The 22,391-nt window shown below is 43.7% G+C and overlaps 1 protein-coding gene and 2 non-coding genes across 3 annotated transcripts; 1 reads left to right on the top strand and 2 right to left on the bottom strand.

Moving 5' to 3' along the window:
- Positions 1 to 4,904: 4,904 nt before the first annotated feature.
- On the top strand, positions 4,905 to 5,095 carry LOC115534927 (U2 spliceosomal RNA). The gene has a single exon (XR_003974391.1). It is a non-coding gene; the product is annotated as a U2 spliceosomal RNA (small nuclear RNA).
- Positions 5,096 to 6,296: 1,201 nt separating this feature from the next.
- LOC115534928 (U2 spliceosomal RNA) lies at positions 6,297 to 6,487 on the bottom strand. The gene has a single exon (XR_003974392.1). It is a non-coding gene; the product is annotated as a U2 spliceosomal RNA (small nuclear RNA).
- A 1,691-nt stretch (positions 6,488 to 8,178) lies between these two features.
- LOC115534911 (probable E3 ubiquitin-protein ligase TRIML1) lies at positions 8,179 to 11,182 on the bottom strand. The gene is made up of 2 exons (XM_030346200.1): positions 11,061 to 11,182; positions 8,179 to 11,000 (listed from the first exon to the last, which is right to left on the bottom strand). The coding sequence occupies exon 2, from the start codon at positions 10,996 to 10,998 to the stop codon at positions 9,370 to 9,372; it is 1,629 nt and encodes a 542-aa protein (XP_030202060.1). The 5' UTR covers positions 10,999 to 11,000; positions 11,061 to 11,182; the 3' UTR covers positions 8,179 to 9,369.
- Between the last annotated feature and the right edge of the window lie 11,209 nt (positions 11,183 to 22,391).

Raw genomic sequence — 22,391 nt, forward strand, 5'->3', positions numbered from 1 at the left:
TTAATCTCAAGTAACCTTTGGTGTCGGGGCCACTCGGGATTGCATGTGTAAAGTGCAAATGGGGTGGGAGGAGATTGCTGACCTTAAATGTCTCATAGACATCCTACTGAGTTCCCAATTATTCATAGCCATGAGCATTATATGACTAATCAATGACTGTGTAGTAATGCGATGCGATGTGATTAGTACGTTCACAGGGGCATCACTTACTGGCAGATGTTGATTGGGCAAAAACTGTGTAAGCAGATGTACAACAGTTTAAGTTGAGGTTGCAGACATTTTCCGAGCAAGGAATGGGGTCAGAGCCAGAGGCCAAGAAAAGTAATGGAACCACCACCACAGCCAGTGGGACAGTCGGGTATGTTGGCTGGATATTACCAAAGGTGTCCACTAGAGGCCAATGCTTCCCTACTTAACAGCACACTCAAGATGACTGCGATAGCTCAAAGCGAAACAGACACATGGTGGTGATGCACGACTTAAACATCCATAGCAATAAATCAATGGTTGAAATTTTAATAGAAACCTCAAATCTGCACAGAGAATACAATGTTCTCATGTTAGAATCATAATAGGAATGGTAGCCACTTAAAACGATTCACAGATCATGTAGTAATAATCCAATGGCTTTTAGTGTGCTCGTTAATTGTTTTACCTAAAGCTTTCCAGGTATGTGGATTGGTCTGTGCTAACACTAAGTCTATAAACAGGATTTGTGGATTTATATCCAAAATAGTAAGGCGAGAATTTAAGATTCTGCAACCTAATTTTCATACAGTGCACGTGCAGACACAGACAAATTGAGCGACAAAGGATACACTATCATAGTTTTGCCCCTAGATGAGCATAACTAGTTTATTTTTTATGAATAGGCAGCCACAGAAAAGCAGCTAGTTTTGAAAGCCCTTAGACAGCGGTTTGACGGCTTTCTCCATAACCATTTACTGACACACAGGTCAATATTCACAATATATATTCATGGTAGGCCCATTTTAAATAAATGTCATTCTTCAGCTCATTCATGATAAAGTACATACATATTCTCGTAACATTCCAGCTATGCCATGCAGTCAAAAATCAAAGCAAATCACCCATGAAACTGGGCTACATGCTACGTTTACTCTTATGTTGTGGGCTGTGGTCACTTAAAAAAAACACACACACACACACACACACATATATATACATATACATATACATATACGTATATACACACACATACATACATATATATATACACACATACACAGGGCTGTAGTGGTCAAATTAGAGGTGGATAAACTATGAATTTTTTGATCAGATCGACCTCAACACAACGCAACGCAAAGTGTTGCGACTCTGTAAGGCTAGCCTGGCTATATTCCATTATGTTATCAATTAAAGTGTTATTAAATCAATCAATGACAGTCAATGAATGTGTTTGTAGTTTATTCAAGTTATTCAAATTTCAACAGTAAAGAAAAGTATGTGTAGATTAAGAACTATCTATCTATGGCATGTGTGTATGTGTGTGTATTAGTATGCATGCTTTTCACAGTAGTGCCCAGAGGGCCTCCTTATCCTCCACGTCAGGTCCTGCCTTGCAGGGGCGTGTTCTGGGATTCATGGCTCCCCTGTGCTTCACCAGCCAGGACTTCAAATACGTGTAGGATTGAACTTTGTGAGTGGTGGGCCATTCAGTTGAATAAACATCAAGGACGACACTGTGACCAAGTGCAGACTGCATTTCAGGGGGCACACTATGATGTTCATTAAGCTGAACCCCCTCTCAGGGTGCACTCACACTAGGCCATCTGGCCGTGGCCGTGGCCGTTTTAGCACCTAACCGTGCTCAAATCTGCCAGTGTGAGTGTGGCCAGTGTGGCCAGGCCAGGCCAATTTGGCCACTTGGGAGAGGTGTGCTGCTACGGCACGGGCCGCTACGGTACAGATGCTAATGAGCCGACACGCGCACACGCACGGCTACGCAACCTGAGCTGGATGACGTATAGTCCATGCGACGACCACGGACATAATAAAGGCGACGAGCCTTCTTTCCCCTTAAACGGTAAACATCGCGTCAAGCGGTTCAACTGTTGGTGTGTTCTCTGTGTTGTTGTACATTGTTGTTAAAACTCTGACTGGCGGCAGACTTTATTATGGTCCATGCAGCGGACGCTTGGTGATGACGTGTTACGACGTGATGACGTATGTACAAGAGCCTACCGTGGCCAGGCCACGGCCAGATGGCCTGAGTGCACCCTCACACTCAGTGCTAACTGGAATGAGATGGTCGATATTCAGGAGTGGTGCAAGGTTTTCTGAAACTATGCTTGAGTTATCCTTAAAATCCCTCTAGCCTTCAAGAATTTTTCTGTCATCAAGTCTGAACCTTTGGGCAAGTTGTTTCAAATTGGATTCCCCATACGGTTCCTCTCTAGGGGAACAGGCCAGGGCCCCGTTTCCCGATATCGATGGATCTTCGCTCGTAAGATGGTTCGAAAGGTGGATCTTTCGAACCATCGATAATTTCTTTGGAGCGTTTCCCGAAACTCCTCTTAACGTGAACGCGCATTCGCTGCACTCAAGACGAACGTAGGATTGTACCCGTCCACTGACATGGTGCTGAAACGGGCTATGACGCAGGGGGAGACGCAGGAATGTCGGAGGAAAATGGGCTTAAAAAGGGTTAAAATATCTCCCCATCAAGGCCAACCGCAGAGTAGCCTACGAAAAGAATAGATTGCAATAATATGAATGCTAAAGATATTAAAACACAATTGATTAAGCCTAGGCCGACATATCAGTCCTAATCCTGAGCGCACGATCGGGAGGTGGAAGTTGCGCTTTAGATGCCTTCACAAGTCCAGCGGAGGGCTCCAGTTTTCGCCGTGATATGTGTGACAGCTATGTTGCACAACATTGCAGCTAAGGCTGGGGTAGCTTTGGTTGAACCGGAGGACATTGAGGACGATGACGACGAGGAAGATCGGTGTGAGGACGGCCTCCCTCATAACTACGCGGCTGGTTTTCATGCACGTCGAAGAGCGATTGAGACTTTTTTTAACCCCCTCCACCCTCCCACATGTCACTAAACATTCCCGTCAACGTGACCAATCCCCACCATATCCCAGCCTTTTGCCTGCTCCTTTGCATTTTTTTTTTTTTTTTTTAATAATTAATAATTTTATTATTTTTTTATTTTACATTATTACATTACATTATTTTAGGCTACGTTTTATGAGTAGCCTTGGTCAGTCTGCACAAATCCCCCCCACTTTCTCTCACACATTTTAAGTGCCCTGACTGCTCAAACATTTCCTGGACTGTCTCTCAAACTAAGAACATAATGGCCCACATTAGGCTCAGACGCACGTGATACACCATTACCAATGTGTTATAATAAAACGCATCCAATACTAGGAATGTCCGCTGGTTACGCCACTGAGGCTATAGTAGGCTAACGAGGCTCTTAGCGTCCTACGAGTACCCTGGAGCACTCGTTAGCTACTCGTGACTCGTGAGCATTTTTAAGAGGTTCGTTACCAAAGATGCTTTCGGGAAACGGTGTGAAAACTGTACGATGCTCGTACGACCCACTCTGCGATCCACTTAGGCTAAAGATGCTTTCGGGAAACGGGGCCCAGTTTGCTGGGAAAATAACTTTAAAGAAAATAAATAATAAAATAAAAATATTTATAATATATAAAATACAAATATTTATAAATATTTGTATTGGTTTAACCGCCAACCGCCCGAATTTAATTAAAATATTTTTTTTTGTCGCGTCATCCGCCCGATCCACGGTTCAGCCGCGGAGTCCACGGCTGCAACCGCCAACCTCGCATCTCCAAATTGAGGCTTTAACATAGCGACCGAGCTATAGCGAAGTTGATACGCTAAAACCGAAGTTTGATATGGATAGTAAAACTCTAACTGACTTTCGCTCATTTCGACGTGGGCAATATACGGATAGCATGACTACGCATTGGCCAATCTGAATGCTCGTAGTCATTTAATAGTTCGTCAAGTAAAATTGATTTATAAATCACAAAAACAACTCATGTGAATTGATCATCTTCAGTCTTACTTTGTACTTGAGGCCTTTTTCGGGCATCTATTGGAGTGGGAGCACTCGAAGGTCTCTTCAAAAATCGCCTGATATCCATGGCTAATTAATGACAGGTAGGCAGGGATGATAAATGTGTTTACATACTTCCTGTTTACATATTTTCCTGGATCATGATTGGTGTCGCCGCCGCAAGGCACTGATTGGAGGGTCACAGACCATAGCATAGGCCACAGCGCAGATGAAAATGATTCAGATTACAGCGTTTATTTGTTCAACAATATGAAACTTTGTCTTAGGTGTTTTAAAATGATACTAAATTTATTTCCGATTATTCCAACGGAAGAATACAAGGCACAGGGAACTTAGAGGTGCGTAAACGCTATTTCCTAAATTCCAGAGGTGCGTAAACGGCGTTTACCCTCCACTACAGCCCTTTACATACATACATACATACATACATACATACATACATACATACATACATACATACATACATACATACATACATACATACATACATACATACATACATACATACATACATACATACATACACATAATATATAATGTAATATACAATTCACCATAATTGACGGCTATGGCTTCTCAGACATTCTGATTGGCTTATGGCTTCTGACGTCATCAGTGCCGTTCGTGCAATTTCGTAAATCCAGGGCCTATATACTCGTTATTCTTTGGTTTTACATAGTTTGATAGCACGCTTTATTTTGTTGATACATTAGTGGTACTTCTGTATTTGTACTTGATGAAATGAATGACATTTTCGGCGTAAAACCGCTAATGAGAGTGACATTTCTGGGAATAGGTAGTCTAGGTCAGACAGTTTGTGGGTATCGCTTCTCGGCCTTTTGGCTAAGATCAAGTGTAGTATCTGTTCTTATCAGTTTAATATCTGATACGTCCCCTACCCGGGGACCATATATTAAATTGATTTTTGGAACTGGGAGATGGAAAAGGGGCTTGCTCCGTCCACTCCACGCATCGACCTGGTATTGCAGTACCTCCAGGAACGGTGCACCCCCTCTCACTGTTAATACAACGGATTTAATTTTAGATCTTTCCTCAACGGCAGAAATACGTTTTTGTGCGAGTTTGATTGATGCTGTATCAATATTCTAACCATGCGTGGTTCCAGATATTGTTGCCATGTGTTCAATTGAAACCAGTTATCGTTAATACGTTATCGAAAGAAAATGCGAGTTTATGTATTTATTCAATTCTTTATGCAGACCACATGCTACTCAAGCTCCGAATAGCTCCTGCTTCTACCCTCCGAGTGGTCAACACAACACCACATGAGGAAGAAGCCCCTGACTGCAGCCCGCAGACGGAGCCCACATTGAGGGGCGGGCAGTCGGGCACTCAGTCCACCTTGAGTGGCGGGCACTCAGACCTCATCGAGAAACCGATTTAAACTACAGATGGTCCATTATCCGCACGCACATGGTCGTAAATGAAGAATACCTGAGATTGCTGCTATATGCCTAACATATAATGCATACATAGATACAACAGACACAACAGGAATGCTTGACAACTTGAGCCCTTAGCAAAACCGGGTAGTTGCTACAAATAAGAACAAGGAGATATTTAAAAATGTTTAAAATTACGTCTGTGTGAAATAGTCTTGCTTTGCTAATGACTATAGGCTCTCTGGAAAATGACCCAGAACTTGTGGGCCCATTAGTTTTGGTCCCTTCTCTCAAACAATAGTCTGATCAATTTTGCTGTATTGTATTTTGTCTGCATGGCACGGCAAGATAATGCATTTCTCTAGAAATATTTAACTATATAGCCTAATGGGCGTAATGGTAAATAAACCACAGCTACATGTTCTAATTTGACAAGCACCTGTCCTTTTTGCAGTGCGTTTAGGATCTGAATGATTTCAAACCAATAAAACTGTATTTGGTGTTGTGTTGACAACTCTTATGTGTGAAAGAAGCGGTTCCAGACTGGTATTAGCGCTACAAATCTGGGGTCGAATGACGTACTGATGTAATGTTAGCTTGAACATCATATGGTCTAAATAACGCATAGAATCAATTAAATATCGCCTCGTAACTTTTTTCGATAACGTTTAACCAGTTTCAATGAAAAAGACATGGCAACACTGTCCGAACCAAAACAAGTCAGAAACGATAAAATGAATAAACGAGCACTATCAATCGTGTTGACGGCTTGGTGTAAGTTCCGAAATGCACTCATTCATATTAACAGTGAGAGGGGGTGCACCGTTCCTGGAGGTACTGCAATACCAGGTCGATGCGTGGAGTGGACGGAGCAAGCCCCTTTTCCATCTCCCAGTTCCAAAAATCAATTTAATATATGGTCCCCGGGTAGGGGACGTATCAGATATTAAACTGATAAGAACAGATACTACACTTGATCTTAGCCAAAAGGCCGAGAAGCGATACCCACGGGTTAGCCGACCTAGAGTACCGATTCCCAGAAATGTCACTCTCATTAGCGGTTTTTCGCAGAAAACTTCCTTGGAATACAAGTACAGAAGTACCACTATGTGCACTGTCAACAACATATAGCGTGTTATCAAACTATGTTCAACGCACAAAAAATAACGAGTATTAGGGCCCATGATTCAAAGCAATGCATGAATGGCACTGATGACGTCAGAAGCTCTAAGCCAATCAGTATGTCTGAGGAAGCCAGACCTAAACTATTATAGATATATATTCTACATTGAATCCCCACTGAGCACGATCATAAGGATTTGATGCCATCATACATGGTGTTAGTTTGATAAAAGGTAGATCCATGAGAAATTAACTTTTTCTTTGAATCATTGCTAGATCACTAATCATTTGAGGAAGCCGCCACTCTGACATCTAGTGGTCACTAATGGGTCTGCAACTTCAATAAGAAGTTTACTTGCGCATCAAAGAACCAGGGCTAAATTCAGGTATGCCGTGTGCTATGCTTTAATTCCAGGTTACCTCAACCGTGCAAACAATGAACCAATAGCAAATAAAATGCACAAACTGAACACAGAAACATCTGGAATCAATAAGGTTCTGATGAAACGTAATTTTGATATTGTATCGTTGTTTCGGGGTAGGTATGAATTGGAGTGGTAATGTTCAACACGTGGTTTATTCAGAGACACAGGGTAATCAAGGTTGCATTCTGGAGGTGGTTCATGAAGCATCTGCCGAATACAGATAAAAGTTCAGATTACATTGGTAATGGACGGAGTGGTAAAACCACGACGACACACTCTAATTAACCCAGAGAAACCTGTTGACCACTCTATGTGTAGAAGAAGAAGCAATTGAGGACTGGTGATAGCACTACAAATATGTAGTCCAATAAGGGGTTTACTTGAGCTTGAATATCATATTGTCTAAATAAAGCGTAGAATATATTAGTTTACTCACATCTTTCGATAACGTGTCTCACCGGTATCAATTTAAAATAAATGGCAACTGTGAAAAAGAGTTTCCTTGATGCACGATGTTGTCGCTGAAAAACATATTTACGTGAAAACAATACCACAACAGTCGATTCACTTGCACAAGTCAAGCCTCCCTCCAGTCTAGAACTCTGGCCCTCTTAAATGGGCATATCATACCACCAGGTGTGAGTGTGATTATTAGCCATTACAAGTAGGTTTGAAAATGTGCAGCATTGTGCCATCACAGGTGGGAGTGTCCACCTAGATGTGTGCTGATAGATCAGTCTACCAGCCCAACCAGTGGACTGAAGTAAACGTTGCTCATCAATCCGTCACACATTGAGGTGGACACGCCCAACTGTGATGTCACAATGCTGCATATTTTGAAAACGGCTTGTAATGGCTGACCACACTCATACCTGGTGGTATGATAGGTCTTAAGGAACACCAGAATGGGTGTGGCTCAATTATGCGCCACAGCTTCAGACCATTACAGGGCTAACAGCCAGCAGGAACCTGTGCATCTTTGCAAAGATGGTTTAACACAGTGAAGATGCATTCACATCACCACAGTACCACTGGACACTAGTCCGAAGACAGCAAGTATACTAAAGGCTATGCAAATCTTTAAACGTAATCAATACACGAGCACAAGGATAGTTAGTCGGCTGAACACACAAGAACATTCAGTTGGTTTGACTGAGTTGTTTATCACCATTATGGTTTAACAACAAATAAAAGTACAAGCCCACAATAAACAGAATGACTAAAATAATAGTATCAAACATTACAGATCATTCACAGATCGTGACACACATATTCAAATTGGGATTGGGTTATTCATTCTCATGCTGCTGGCTGCTCAGAGGTATCGAGGTCCACGGCTCTCTTGCCAACAGCTTCGGGGTCTCACCCTCTCCTCGCATAGTCCAGGCAGTCAGTGGGCGTGGTTATGGAGAGGAGGACTCCGCACGAGCGGGAGCGTCACCGTCCGTCACCATAGTGATTCACTACAGCCGAACTCACCCAGTGGTAGTTCAGATCTATTTTAGATTAATCTAAATGGGGTGACTTTTGACATGTGAACACACATAATGCGTAATGAACGACAATAATGAACACAATGAGCTAGAGAGGAGAGCAGAGAGAGGAGGAAGAGAAGAGAGGAGATGGAGAAGAGAAGAGAGGAGAGCATGGAAAAAGTCACGGTAGTCACACACAAGGGGAGAATCTTTACATGAAGTCACTGTGACCTTTGTTTAAGTGTGTAGGCTAATACATGAAGGGTTGTATGGTGGAGAATAAGTTTTACTGGCTCATCAACTTCCAACTTTTACAATTCTTTACTGATATAAAACGGACCATCAATCTCAAAATGATCAAAATAAAGGTTCTAGGCAACAAACATATTTTTTTTGTATTACACTGAGACAGTGATTCTACTGAACACTATTGGACAGGAATACAATGATTTTAAATGATCTATTACAATGATAACGTAGGTAGGCCTACACATCACAAATCTTTTCAAAAAACGGGTAAGGACATTGTGTTTCTTTGTCACTCGCTATTCAGAAGTTAAAACAGATAGCAATGTTAAAAAACAATTATTATTATACAATTATTGCTTTTTTACAAATTAGTCCTCTGAACATGTTAGTCCTCTTATGTTCTATGTAACTGCAACTGTTGACAATTTTATAGCATTAAATGTGTAAAAAAAAAATCTGGAAATCTAGAAAACAGACAAAATATTTTGTGTAATTTAACCAATTATAATAGGTGGAATTCAACAACTGTGATTGTGTACTTAAAGAACATCTCCTCGTTGAATTTCAGCAGTACGATTGTTTTGGTTTCTTTCTTTGTTTTATTATCAAAAGTCCTAGTCTGTTTGATTGACAGGTGAGATGATCAGGGGGGCAGAGTTGTTACCTCCATAATCATGGCGGCCTGGGCAGAGGAATGGATAGAGAGGCTCACTGAAGGTGCAGCCAGTAGCAGAGTAGATACGAACCCTGGCTTCCACATCATAGAAGGAGACCACACCCTCATCATAATCAACAAACACCCCCACCTTCTGGAGCTCAGCTCTCAGAGGGAGACAGACAGAAGGGTTATCTTTAAATTCCAACCCATCCTTTTTGTAGGCAAGAGTCCAGTAACCCGTCTCAGGGGTCCACATGGTCTTACCTTTTCTTTTGATGGACTCTCTGGCCACTCCTAACCACCAGAAAGTCTTGTCTTTAACCTGTACCTCAAAATAAAATCTCCCTGAAGAGAAGCTCTGCCTCGTGAGAACCAATGTATACTTTGTAAATCTCTTACGGTTGTCTGGGAGTACCTTCCTCACACCTCCATGATGTACTTGTTTCCCATCCTCAGACAGGGTGAGACTGGGAAAAGCTGTTTCAGGATCTAGAGTCACATCTACTTCATAATGCTGAACCCTCTTCAGTTCAGCATCATCAAACAGCTTCTTCACCTCCATGTTCAGTGTCGCCTCCAGCTGATTCAGAGATCTCTTCAAGGTCCCTACGTATGACGGAGGACGGACCTCCAATGTCGTCCAGTCCCTGGTGGGTGGAGGATCCTTCAGGGATCTGAAGGTCTGGAGGAAGTGGAGGTGGTCTTTAGTGTGTGAGAGCTGCTTCACCTCTGAGCATCTATTGGTCAGATCTTCTATTTCCTGCTCCAGGTCTTTGATGAGGTCTTCAGCTTGTTTCTCTGTGGATTTCAGTTTCTCTTGAATCGTTTGGTTGAATTCATCGCGGCACTTTTCAACACAGCATATTAGAGCAGTGAAGAGCTGCACACCACCGGCTATCTCTCTGTCTGCATCTTTGTTGCTCAGTTGTACTGTGTCTTTGATCTCCTTAATCTTTATTTTTCTCTCCTGGATCATCTGCGGTACTTCAGCCTCTATCTTCCCCAGCTGGGCCGTCTTCACTTCAAATTCCTCCTTCAGAGGTACAACAGGATGGGACTTGTGGTCCGTCACTGTGCACAACAGACAGACACACACCTGGTCAGTCTGGCAGAAGAGCTCCAGAAGTCGGTCGTGTTTATTACACATCCTGCCTTCCAGACGGTCCATAGGCTCGACCAGCCGATGTTTCTGCAGGCGAGCGACTCTCTGATGTGGCTCCAGGTGGGTTTGGCAGTAAGAGCTAAAACACACTAGGCAGGACTTCACGGCCTTCAATCGGGTCCCAGTACAGAAGTCACAGGGAACTTCTGCTGGTTCAACACAAGGCTGCTCTTTAACTCGTATGGTTGTTATAAACTGAGCAGCCAGCTCTGATAAGAGGGTATTGACCTGTAGATCAGGTTTTGTGTCAAAAATCTTGTTGCAAACAGGACATTGGTACTTGACTTGTTCATCCCAGAACTTTGTAATACAGGTTCTGCAGAAGTTGTGTCCACATGGTGTGGTAACTGGGCTGCTGAATAGATCCAGACAGATGCAACATGAAAAGTTCTCCTCAGACCAGGAAGTGTTAGCAGAGGCCATTCCTAGACACAGACGACAAAGTTTATGTATTGAGCAACCTTATCTTGTGCTGCGTTACTCACCTTGTTGTGTGTTCTGTCTGTCAGACAATTTGTTAAGAAATGTGTTTTATTTTTCTCCTTAAAGACAGAACTGCTTTCACGTCGGTTGGCTTTGGTTTCTATGAATGTTAAGTTTCGTTTCCTGAACAAGACCTCCTCTCCTCTCCTCGCCTTACACCTGGCTCCGCCCCTAACACCTGGCTCCGCCCCCACGGACGCAGTTCCCTGACGTTTCAACCTGAATGTGGGCACATTCATGAACTGTCTAGGCTACCTCATATTCGCTGTGTGTTATCTCCTTTGTAGCATTAAAATATGTTCAACCATTAAAAAACAGGAAACAGAGAGCCCGGGAAAACAAGAAATGTTGATTATTTCTTAGTGATTTGTGCCTAACTGTGATTAAGAACTATGCAATTGTATTTGACTTGAATTAAACTGTGGCTGATATTTTCACCACATTCTTTATAAAACAACCCTCTCAATGTGTGCCCAGATTACATGTGCTATTATGGTTGCGCTATTAACCGCCGAGTCATGTGACCCGGGGTAGGGCAGACGAACCAGACCGACGAGTTCAACATCAGTCAGAGACAACAAACGATAGATAGATAGATCGATAGATCGATAGATCGATAGATCGATAGATAGATAGACACTTTATTGATCCCTTGGGAATGCTCCTTCAGGGAAATTCAAAATTCCAGCAGCGGTAGTACAGACAAGACACATAAACAAGCAAGAAAAAACACAAGCTAAAATGCAACAACACATTGTATAAATAAATAAATACATTTTAAAAAGAAAAAGCAGCAGCAGCAGCAGATGTTAGCAGCAATTATTATATCTCATTTGTGTTAATAATGGAGTGAGTAGCAATAAATAAATAAATAGATTATGCAAGCTCGATCAGTAGCCTATTTCTATTTCCCTATATCCACTGTACTGTACTCCTCCTGCTGCCCCCCTTATAACTCTAGTTCTATGATTGTAGGCGTAGCCATCTAGGCTTCGCCATATGGGCTTGTCCCGTGCGCGTACTTGCGCGCACTGAAAATTTCAACTATGCACCAATCAATGTTGGCACTGCCCACATTCCCACGGTACCCTGTATACAAGGCGGCGCCGCTCATCCTCCACGCTATTCTCTCAGCATTTGGAGGGACAGCAGGTGGGAAACTAGACGGCTCCGCCTACAATCATAGAGCTAGAGTTATAATATCATAACTATCGTTCTATTTCATGTAGGCTACGCCGTCTAGGCTTCGCCTTATGGGCTAAGGCGAAGCTGCGAGCGGAGCCCAATCAATGTACTCCTGCTGGACCCCAGTCAAGAAACTTAAGTCCCCAGGGCACATAAGACTCAAAAAAGCAGAGGATGTGCAAAACACAACAGCTTAATTAAAACCAATTCCTCCTAGATCAAGCAAGGCGATGATCAAGGGAAAAAAGTGAGTCTGTAAAGACTCCGGCCCCAATCCGTCCTTCATGGAATCCATCAAAAGTGAAGAGAAATACCAGAGTAATACGGTTTCCATTAGGTCTGCTACCACTGGGGGCGGAGCTATGGAGTTCGACTCTCCAATAAGGGGCTTCTCTCATCCGTTTCTTATTTGAAAACAACTGTTGTGTGGAGCGGAACGCGGCAGCCAGTAGCAGAGTAGATATGAATCCTGGCTTCCACATCATAGAAGGAGAGCAGACCTTCATCATAATCAACAAACACCCCCACCTTCTGGAGCTGTGTTATCATTAAATACCAACACATTGTATTTGCAGGTAAGAATCCAGTAACCCGTCTCAGGGGTCCACGTGCTCCCACCTTGTCTGTCGATGGACTCTCTGACCACTCCTACCAACCAGGTAGTCGTGGATTTCAGTTTCTCTTTCACCGTTTGGTTGAATTCTTCCCGGCGCTTTTCAACACAGCATATTAGAGCAGTGAAGATCTGTCCACCATCAGCTATCTCTCTGTCTGCGTGCTTTTTATTCTCATTTCTACTGTGTGATCTCCTTAATCTTTAATTTTCTCTCCTGGATCCTCTGTGGAACTTCAGCCTCTATCTTCCCCAGCTGGGCCGTCTTCACTTCATATTCCTCCTTTAGAAGTACAACAGGATAGGACTAGTGTTCTGTTTCTGTGCAGAACTGACACACACACATACCTGTTCAGTCTGGCAGAAGAGCTCCAGAAATCGGTCGTGTTTCTTACACACCCTGTCTTCCAGACGGTCCATAGGCTCGACCAGACGATGTTTCTTCAGGACTGCGAATCTCTGATGTGGCTCCAGGTGGGTTTGGCAGAAAGACATAAAACACTCACGGCCTTCAGCCGGCTCCACGTAAAGACATCACAGGGAACTTCTGCTGGTTCAACATAAGGCTGCTCTCGTACGGTTGTTCTAAACTGAGCAGCCAGCTCTGATAAGAGGGTATTGACCTGTGGATCAGGTCAATACCTGATCCACAGGTATACCTTCGATCTGTGTCGAAAATCTTGTTGCAAACAGGACATTTGTACTTGACTTGTCCATCCTTAGAACTTTGTAATACAGGTTCTGCAGAAGTTGTGTCAACATGGTGTGGTAACTGGGCTGCTGAACACATCCAGACAGATTGAACATGAAAAGTTCTCCTCAGACCAGGAAGTGTTAGCAGAGGCCATTCCTACACACAGACGATAAGGTTGATAGTTGAGCAATTTTATATTTCAAATTCCGTAAATTCCTTATCTTGTGCTGCTTTACTCACCTTGTTGTGTTTGCTGTCTGTCAGACAATTGGTTACAAAATGTGTTTTATTTTTCTCCTGAAAGAGAGAACTGCTTCCACGTCGGTTGGCTTTGGTTTCTATGAATGTTAAGTTTCATTTCCTGAGCAAGACATCCTCTCCTCTCCTCCACACCTGTCTGCTCCCCTAATACCTGGCTCCTCCCCTAACACCTGGCTCCTCCCCTAACACCTGGCTCTGCCTCCACAGACATACAGCTCCCTGACGTTTCTGTCTAGGCTACCTCATATTCGCTGTGAGTTCTCTTCCTGGCAGCATTAAAATATGTTCAACCCCGGGCTGGTTCTAGGCAGTAAGATTAGGTTGGGCAGAGAGAAATAATAGGTGGGCAGAGAAACCCGTGATGCGAGATCTCCGTGCCTGCTTTTTGGCACATTTACTGTAATGTAAGCTGTTAGACACATCAATGCTGTATGGGGGGGTTACATCAACCTGAAAACACGTATTACCAGTAGGCAGCCTGAGCCGATAGAAGAGAAAGCTTTGGGACAGGGCAACCTGGATGTTGGTAGTCCAGAGCTATATACTATATAGATATATAATCTTAGCACAAAAAGTAAGAACATTTGTGTTTGGTAGATTATTTCTCTGTGGTACCAATGCTGTTTGGCAATAAATCTTATACCATTGGAAAGCTTGTTTAGTTCCCTTTCAAATGATGCCCATTTCCGTTACAATTCTGGGTTCAGGGTTTGTGTTTAGGATGTCTGGGTTTAGGTTCTGCGTTCAGGGTATTATCGACCAGGTAAACATGCGTCCTACCGTCCTGAGCTCCAGGAAACACACCAAGTTGCAGGTGGTTAATATTTAGCTCAGACCTCGTTCACTCGCATTACAAAATCTGACAGCAGCTGACCTCAGATCTTAATTTTTCGACCAATCCTGTTGCTGGAGGCAGTTATTTGCAGACCAACTTGACCAGTGGAAGCACATGAACTTTTTAAACTGTAAATACACACATTCCTGTATAATTAATTAAGCTGTATGACAGCTCTCTCTGCTGGACAGTTTGGTCAAAAGTCTCTCACCAAACCATTTTTTTCCGTTTGAACCAACGTAGCTATAGTACATTGACGTGGGACCGGTTTGGTGGTTTGAACATGTTGTAGTAGCAGAGATGGCCTGCGGGGCCAGTATGTATATTGTTAAATACATGAATAGGCTTGAAACTAGCAATATGGATTTAATATATTTTTACAAAATGGATTATGTGAACATATAACATTCATCATGTATATTAAATGTATTGCAGGAGTTTAGCTTGACATTAACCAAGTTAAAGGACAATTAAATGAACCGCACCAAGCATGTAGAAGTCAATGTAGGATTTTAATATATATAAACAAAAACACTTGACAGAAGTTTAATCGTATTTATGCAAAGGAAAGCAGAGGAAAACATTTTCCCAAATGAATCGTTTCAAAATGTCACCACCATTCACAAAGCAAGTGAAGAGGTTTGTGTAAAACCAGTCCTCCCTGACCAGCTCTGTCCCTGACTCTAAACCCTGACTCTCAACCCTAACGCTGAACCCTCTGAGGGCAGGAAGACGTTCCTTCAGTGTATAAGTTCAAGGAGACACTCCTTCAGAGTAAAGGTTCGAACCACGGAGAAGGAAGAAGAAGGGGAAGGAGTAGAGGGTAGGGAAGTAGTGAGGTTAGTGACAGATGTGAGAGAAAGGCGTGTGGAAGCACACGGCTAGATGTGGGGTCAAGAAGATCACTCCCACTGGAGGTCATTGATCCATCAGCCTCAGACCGCTGAGCTCAACAGGTCTTCTGGAGGACGAGGCTCAGATGAACTGAGGAGACGGGACCAGCAGGATGTCAGAATCAGGTGGGGTTAAGCTCAGGTGTGTCTGCCCCCGACCAAACAGGATCAGGTGAGGTTCAGCTCAGGTGTGTCTGCCCGGACCAAACAAGGACATGGATTAGGTTCAATATTCAAAAGACATTATCTGAACCAAAGAGACGTCATTAAGGAGCAGGCGGGCTTTAGGGCACCTTGCTCAAGGACGCATGACTGTATTCTGAGGACTTGAACCCGGCACCATTGGTCCGAGAGTTGAACCCCCAACCCCCTATCTAGTCCACTCAGATAATGCAAACTTACGAGGAATCCTTGATGGTAGAGTTCTGGTTGTCCTCAGGATTTGCCTTCCAGATGTACAGCTTCTCCATCAGTCATCCAGATTCCTGGTCTGGTTACAAATGTAATTGGTCTCTAATGTAAGGTAACAAACACAGAAGTACTTTGTCTCTAATGTAAGGTCACAAACACAGGAGTAGTTGGGCTCTAATGGCGCGCAACAAAGTTGCAGCTGTAGTTTGTCTGGTAACCAACCACAGTAGTATGTCTTAACTTGTACTGGACAAACTAATCCTGTTACAACAAGTCCACTCTGTTTACTTTATGCAAATTTACGAGGATCCTTGTTGGTAACGTGACGTCGTCCTCCAGAGCCTTGGCTCCTCCATCAGCTCTCCTCAGCCAGAGTCCTGGTCTGGAACAAACAGCGCAAGTCTGGCCCCAACGTCTGGTAAAAAACATGTAGTTTGTCTTATTTTTAAGCCCTTTATTTCCACTTAGTTAGGTTAATACAAACTTACAATCCTTCTTGGTAGTGTGAGGTCATCCTCCAGATTCACGGCTCCCTTATCAGCTCGCCTCCGCTCCAGAAACACGTTCTAGTAAGAAAACAGTGGTAGTTTGTTAACGCATGTCAAAGTAACAGCTGTATTTTGCACTTAAGTCAACCATGTTAAGTAAATACAAACTTACGAGGAATCCTTGTTGATCTATTCCAGCGTCTCAGCTCCTCCAACAGCTCTCCTCAGACAGAGTCCTGGTCAGGAACAAACAGCGAAAGTCTTGCTTCAACATGTGGTAAAACAGATGTAGTGGTCTGGTATATTAACAAACGCGGGTAGTTTGTGGTAGCAGTATTCTACGAGTAGTGGCAGTGAGTGTGATGATCACTTCAGAGTCAGGCTCCATCTGCCCCAGGAAAGACATCCTTCACCAGGCAGGGCCACCATCAGCACCTCCCCCAGGCAGGGCCTCCATCAGCTCCTCCACCAGGCAGGGCCTCCATCAGCTCCTCCACCAGGCAGGGCCTTCAGCACGGCTCCTCCATCAGCTCCTTCAGCCATGGATTCCTGGTCTGGCTACAAACACAGTTGGTCTCAGCAGTAAATCATCTGGGGACGCAACACACACCACCTCCTGCATCTGAGGTTCACTTGTAAAATGGAAGACAGATTTAAACATATTTAAACACTTAAATTAGACAACGTCTACAGATTGACGTGTTCAGCAATTCATCCACTACGGTCGTAGCAGCACTAGTAACCATAATGGCTCATATGACTCCTACATAACCCCGGTATGAATTAACTCAAATCACAGCTTGGTACAGCTTTAAAGTCATAAAATGATCAAAACCAGACCTAATCTACCAAGGATTTTAGTGTTACAGATGAGCTTGGTGATGGTTACCCTCTGGTCCGGTGCTGCAGGCCCCTGGTCTCCAGCCTCAGTCTCCGGTCCATCCTGGCACCACAAGCCTCCGGTCCCCAGCCTCTCAGCCTCGCCTTTCAGCTACAGCAGCAGGTTTATATTAGCATTTGCCCAACAATAAACTTATTTTACTCATCCGAAACCGAATTACACAATTAATTTAACTATTATTTTATAACTCGAGGCTAGAATAGACTGGAGAGACCAGACATAAGCATCCCGTTTTGGGAATGAAGACAGAGCAGTCCACAAGTTTAAAGAGGTGGTTCAGCCCATGCATTGAAACTGACCTGAGAATACTCTACTCACACACCAGAGCACTGACCTGTTCTGGAGGACAGGAGGTGGAGGTCTGGATCTGGGTGAGGAGGTGGAGGTCTTGCTCAGGGTGAGGAGGCAGACACCTTGGGACAAACTACATGTTACCTTTTTAACCTTGTACAGTTCTAGAGTTTCTTCTACTGTAACATGTGGGAAAGTGCCATTATTTTAGCTTTGATATTATCCAGTTGGTAACTCTGCACCAAAGTCGTTGTCATTCCATTGGGTAGGGTTTAACTTCTGTGGCAATTAATGACACCAGATATTTAGAATGTACAAAAGCTGAAGTACCAAAGAACAGTAAGCAGTATCGATATTAAATCAAATATACTCGGCCATATTCAGGTGCTGGGTTCCCTTGAAGAATTGCCAAATTGTCTTCCATCTTGAAATGATTTTCAGCCTTCACTGATGGTCAGAAATGGGCCCGCAAGTAGAACGTCGTTTTATACGCAGCGAGAGTCCCGTCAACGTGGTAAAAAGTACGACGCAACCATCGGAAATTATCAACATATTGTACGTTGTACGTGTCAGCATGTATTTAATATCAAACTTAAGTTGTTTAAGATAAGGGACAACAATTCCCAATGGAAACCGACTGAAAATAGTTAACGGCTCGATGTTACGCAGATACAACCCAGAACGTTCGCCAGATTCCCTCAGGGTACCAACGTCCACTAACTGCTAGGTGGGTTCTTATGGTTGTCAAGACTACAACGTTCTATGCTAACCATTAAGACTAAATCAAGTGACCGCACTCAGAACCTTCCCCAGTGGGAAGCACAAACCGTCCGACTGGAATCCGAACATTCCGGCCGGAACCAACCAAAGAAAAAACATAACCAGCGCCTCACCTTGAGCTGAACGGAGGAAGATCCTGAAGTTCAGCGATGGTCTTCGTTAAAACACAGCCAACAGACTTACCTTGATGTCTGTTTGTTAATGTTGGTCATTACTATTCAGTGTACCTTTAAATTATTATGCACCCAGTGTGTACAAGTTATATGATCACTCAAAACCGTACGAAGAACCAAACTACCATGTACGTCCCACAACAACTTTAAACCTCAAATCCTTACCTAAAAACAATGGAATAATTAAATACGAAACCGTGTCTACATTTTACAATAAACAGAACAATTTTCTAGATTATTCAGGGTAGAAACCATACAGAGCAAATCTAAACGTTGAGCTCAAAGAGAGCTGACCATAGCCCTGCAACGTCAGCCTGACCGCCTCATCACCAACAGCAAATCATGCCAGCCAGCCAACACATGTACAGGTCCAGTGAGAAGTGGACATTTGAGCGAAAGGACTGCCCATAATAAAATGAAGCCTAATTCCTGAACTATCCAACCATCTTCTTGGTTTAAAGAATTAAAGATGATAGACTTGACATGCCATTGTGCGTGTTGCATCCTACTTATGAGGGTGTGGTCTGAGTGAGCAGAGATGCATGCTGGCATACAGTGCTGTGTGAAGTCTTCAGTTCTATTGACACACCCCTCAGGAGAAACCAAGTTTGAGAATCTGTCGTGACATCAGTTACAAGAGCTGGAATATCCTTCAAGAGGGCGCCAGGATTCTCAGAGGAGAAAGGCCAAGAGAAGGATGTGAGGGTTCTTCCTCTCAGCCAGTTGAACACAACAACGGTCTTCATCAGAGTACCATGGAACACTTTGAAACGTTCTCCTCTATACACCTTGAAGCCCCAGTGAAGGTTTCCTTACCGCCTCAGCTGAAGAGCACAACTTCAGCTTGAAGAGCGCACTAGTTGGAGTTCCCAGATTGGTTCTGATTTAAGGGAACCAATCGTTCAGCTAGTCCTGTCCGAAACAAATACAGTTCAGCCTGAGAAGACGTGCAACTGACAAGATCCACAGGGCTCTCCATCAATCCAGCCAGGTAGGAAGAGCCGCCTCATCACTATGAAGGTCATCTTGAATATCCATTGCGGTCCCTTTCCAACGCCAGACTCTCCTTGTGGAATGCCTTTAGGTGTCCATCCTCCATTGATCCTGGTTGGTGTAGTCCTAGTTTGAAGTCACTGATCTGAACACGCCGCTTGCATCCTTTTACACTTGAGTTGGATACTCTCCTCCCTGCCCAGTGTGTTGGATATCGCTCCGGAGCGTCGCGCAGGGCTCATGTCTACTGAGGCCTCAAGTAGACATGTGGCCGTCCATCAGGTATGATTTAGTTGACCATGCCAACCACACAGACCCCTGTATGAACATTATCACCGTCAAAGCAACACACAGACACACACACACACACACACACACAGAGACAGAGACGGAGAACCCCCTGCCAGATTGAACCAAACACGCGTAGAACCCCCTGCCAGATTGAACCAAGCACACGTCGAACCCCCTGCCAGATTGAACCAAGCACACGTATAACAGGCAGGCAGGCACACACGGTAAAAACCTCATGCCAAATAACATTCCATCATCCAACCCCAGCTCTCCTGCCAGGACACCCAGAACAATCAATCAATGTCTCCAGAGACGTAAATTATGTACAACATTCTTCAGTGGCGTCCCACACTGGTGATGGATTATGCCTGGTGTCTCCAAAATGTGTCCCAGGTTGATTCAACGTCTCTGAAGTCATGTCTTTGTAGTCCAGTGGTTTCCTGAATGAGGGGCCTTCACAGATGCGAACGGTGCAGCTTTAGTCAGCCTGAGGACAGGAAGGAGGTCATCTGTTCAGAAGACCACCCAGTGGAAGGGGGTCGCTCTTGAGGAGCAGGATCCATCTTGGAATGGCCCCAAATAAGACCTTCTTGGAAATCCTGAGGAGTCACGATTCCTGGAGGGGACTGTTGAATGTGTTCCATGGTTCTGCGTCAGACTGAAGTTGTGTTTTAGTCGTTGAGATGAGGAGCCCCTTCATCTCCCCCTGATGTTTCTCCTTCTGAATCCCAGTCTCCATCTTAAAGAACATTCTAGTCCATGTAACTGACGTCACAACGGTTTCTCAAACACTCGTTTTCCCCTGAGGGGGCGTGTCTACAGACCTGTAGACTTCAGACAGCTCTGTATCCCAGTATGCACCTCTGCTTGCTCAGACCACACCCAGAGCAAGCACACCATCAGTAAAGCAACACTCATGTGATGAACATGCAGAGCTCAGGAGAGTAGATGGAAAGAAGACTGAAGACATCAGAACCAAACCCATTACTCCAGCTTACAACAATAACTTAGAACCTGTAACCATTTTAACAAACCATTAAAACCAACATAAACCAAACACCTAAGTAACCCATGAACCAATAAAACATCCTTAATACTCAGATCAACCTTCAGCTAACAGGTTAACTCACCAGGAAGCCAAAATACATTAATGTGCCCAAGAGTAATGAGAAACTAATGACTTACAGTTCGCAGTTCATCTTCATGGTTAAGTTGGGATACTCACAGAACTGCAGTTAAAAATCCATGATAGACCTTTGAAGGAACGAACAGTTTACTCATTATTGTCCCCAAACTTGGGCACTGTCCCACAATTCAACATCTACCATCTCCATTAGATCAGATAAATTAATGACGATACAAATTCAGGGCTTTTGGGATCATCCAACTTTTAAATAATGTTTAAGATAATTAAGTAATCCAGCTTTTTAATACAAATTATACTAATTATTTGACTGTCATTAGTCAAGAGTGATTTACTTCTTACTTTGACCAGTTTGAATGTATAGTCTCTAAAAAATTAGCTTATTTAATGAGAGTTAAACCACAACAATACCCGATTTCCTTCACACATTGTCAGTGTTTATATTCAATATACAAGTCAACGTAGTTGTGCTTTGCTACACATTTCTACTCACACATCAGGTCCAGATGAGATGCGCCTCTTTACTTCAAAAAGTCTTTAACCTGTGAAACATGAAGAGATGAAAATTACGTCACAACAGAGCTCAACAGAACATTACACACACGTTCTGTTTCTGGAAACACAACAACATACCGCGTTTGGGAGACGCTACACTGCCAAACATTGCAGGACAACAACGTGCTGCCCGGTTCCCTTTTAAGTGACCCGCACCAGATGCAACCAATTACCCAAATTAAGAAAACCACTTGGCACGCGCAAGCAGGTGAGCTAATAAGTAAAACTCAACGCAGGTTTGGCGTCCTCTGGTCATCTTGGTAACAGTGAGAGTCTATTTCAGCTCTGTGTGATCTTATTGACCTATCTCATTTTATTTAAAGGGATGAGTCTGATTTGAATGATTTAGATTCATGCTTCAGAACGAAGAATGTCTTCATTCAATTCTCCTTACTGTGTGTGGGTGCGTGTGTGTGCGTGTGTGTGCGTGTGCGTGCGTGTGCGTGCGTGTGCGTGCGTGTGTGTGCGTGTGTGTGTGTGTGTGTGTGTGTGTTACTACTGTTTGATGTCAAGTTGGTGAAAAGGAAGTCACGTGTGATCTTGCTTCCCTGAGTGTGTAGTGAGCGGATGTGGACAGCAGAGTGCGGTGTTCCCACACGAGAACATCTGCTTTCTGCGCTCTCTGCGAGATACCGTCTCCATAGCAACCGTAACTTGGCAGCATCCTGAACGGCCCTTTGTGGAGTGAGAAGAAAGCTTTCAGTCATTGCCCACCACCACACACACACACACACACACACACACACACACACACACACACACACACACACACACACACACACACACACACACACACACACACACACACACACACACACACACACA

Source organism: Gadus morhua, chromosome 21 (assembly GCF_902167405.1).
Source record: "Gadus morhua chromosome 21, gadMor3.0, whole genome shotgun sequence".
Taxonomy (NCBI): domain Eukaryota; kingdom Metazoa; phylum Chordata; class Actinopteri; order Gadiformes; family Gadidae; genus Gadus; species Gadus morhua.

Bases quoted from the DNA above. Each gene is read 5' to 3' on its own strand.
- LOC115534911 (XM_030346200.1), bottom strand. From the start codon at position 10,998: ATGGCCTCTGCTAACACTTCCTGGTCTGAGGAGAACTTTTCATGTTGC.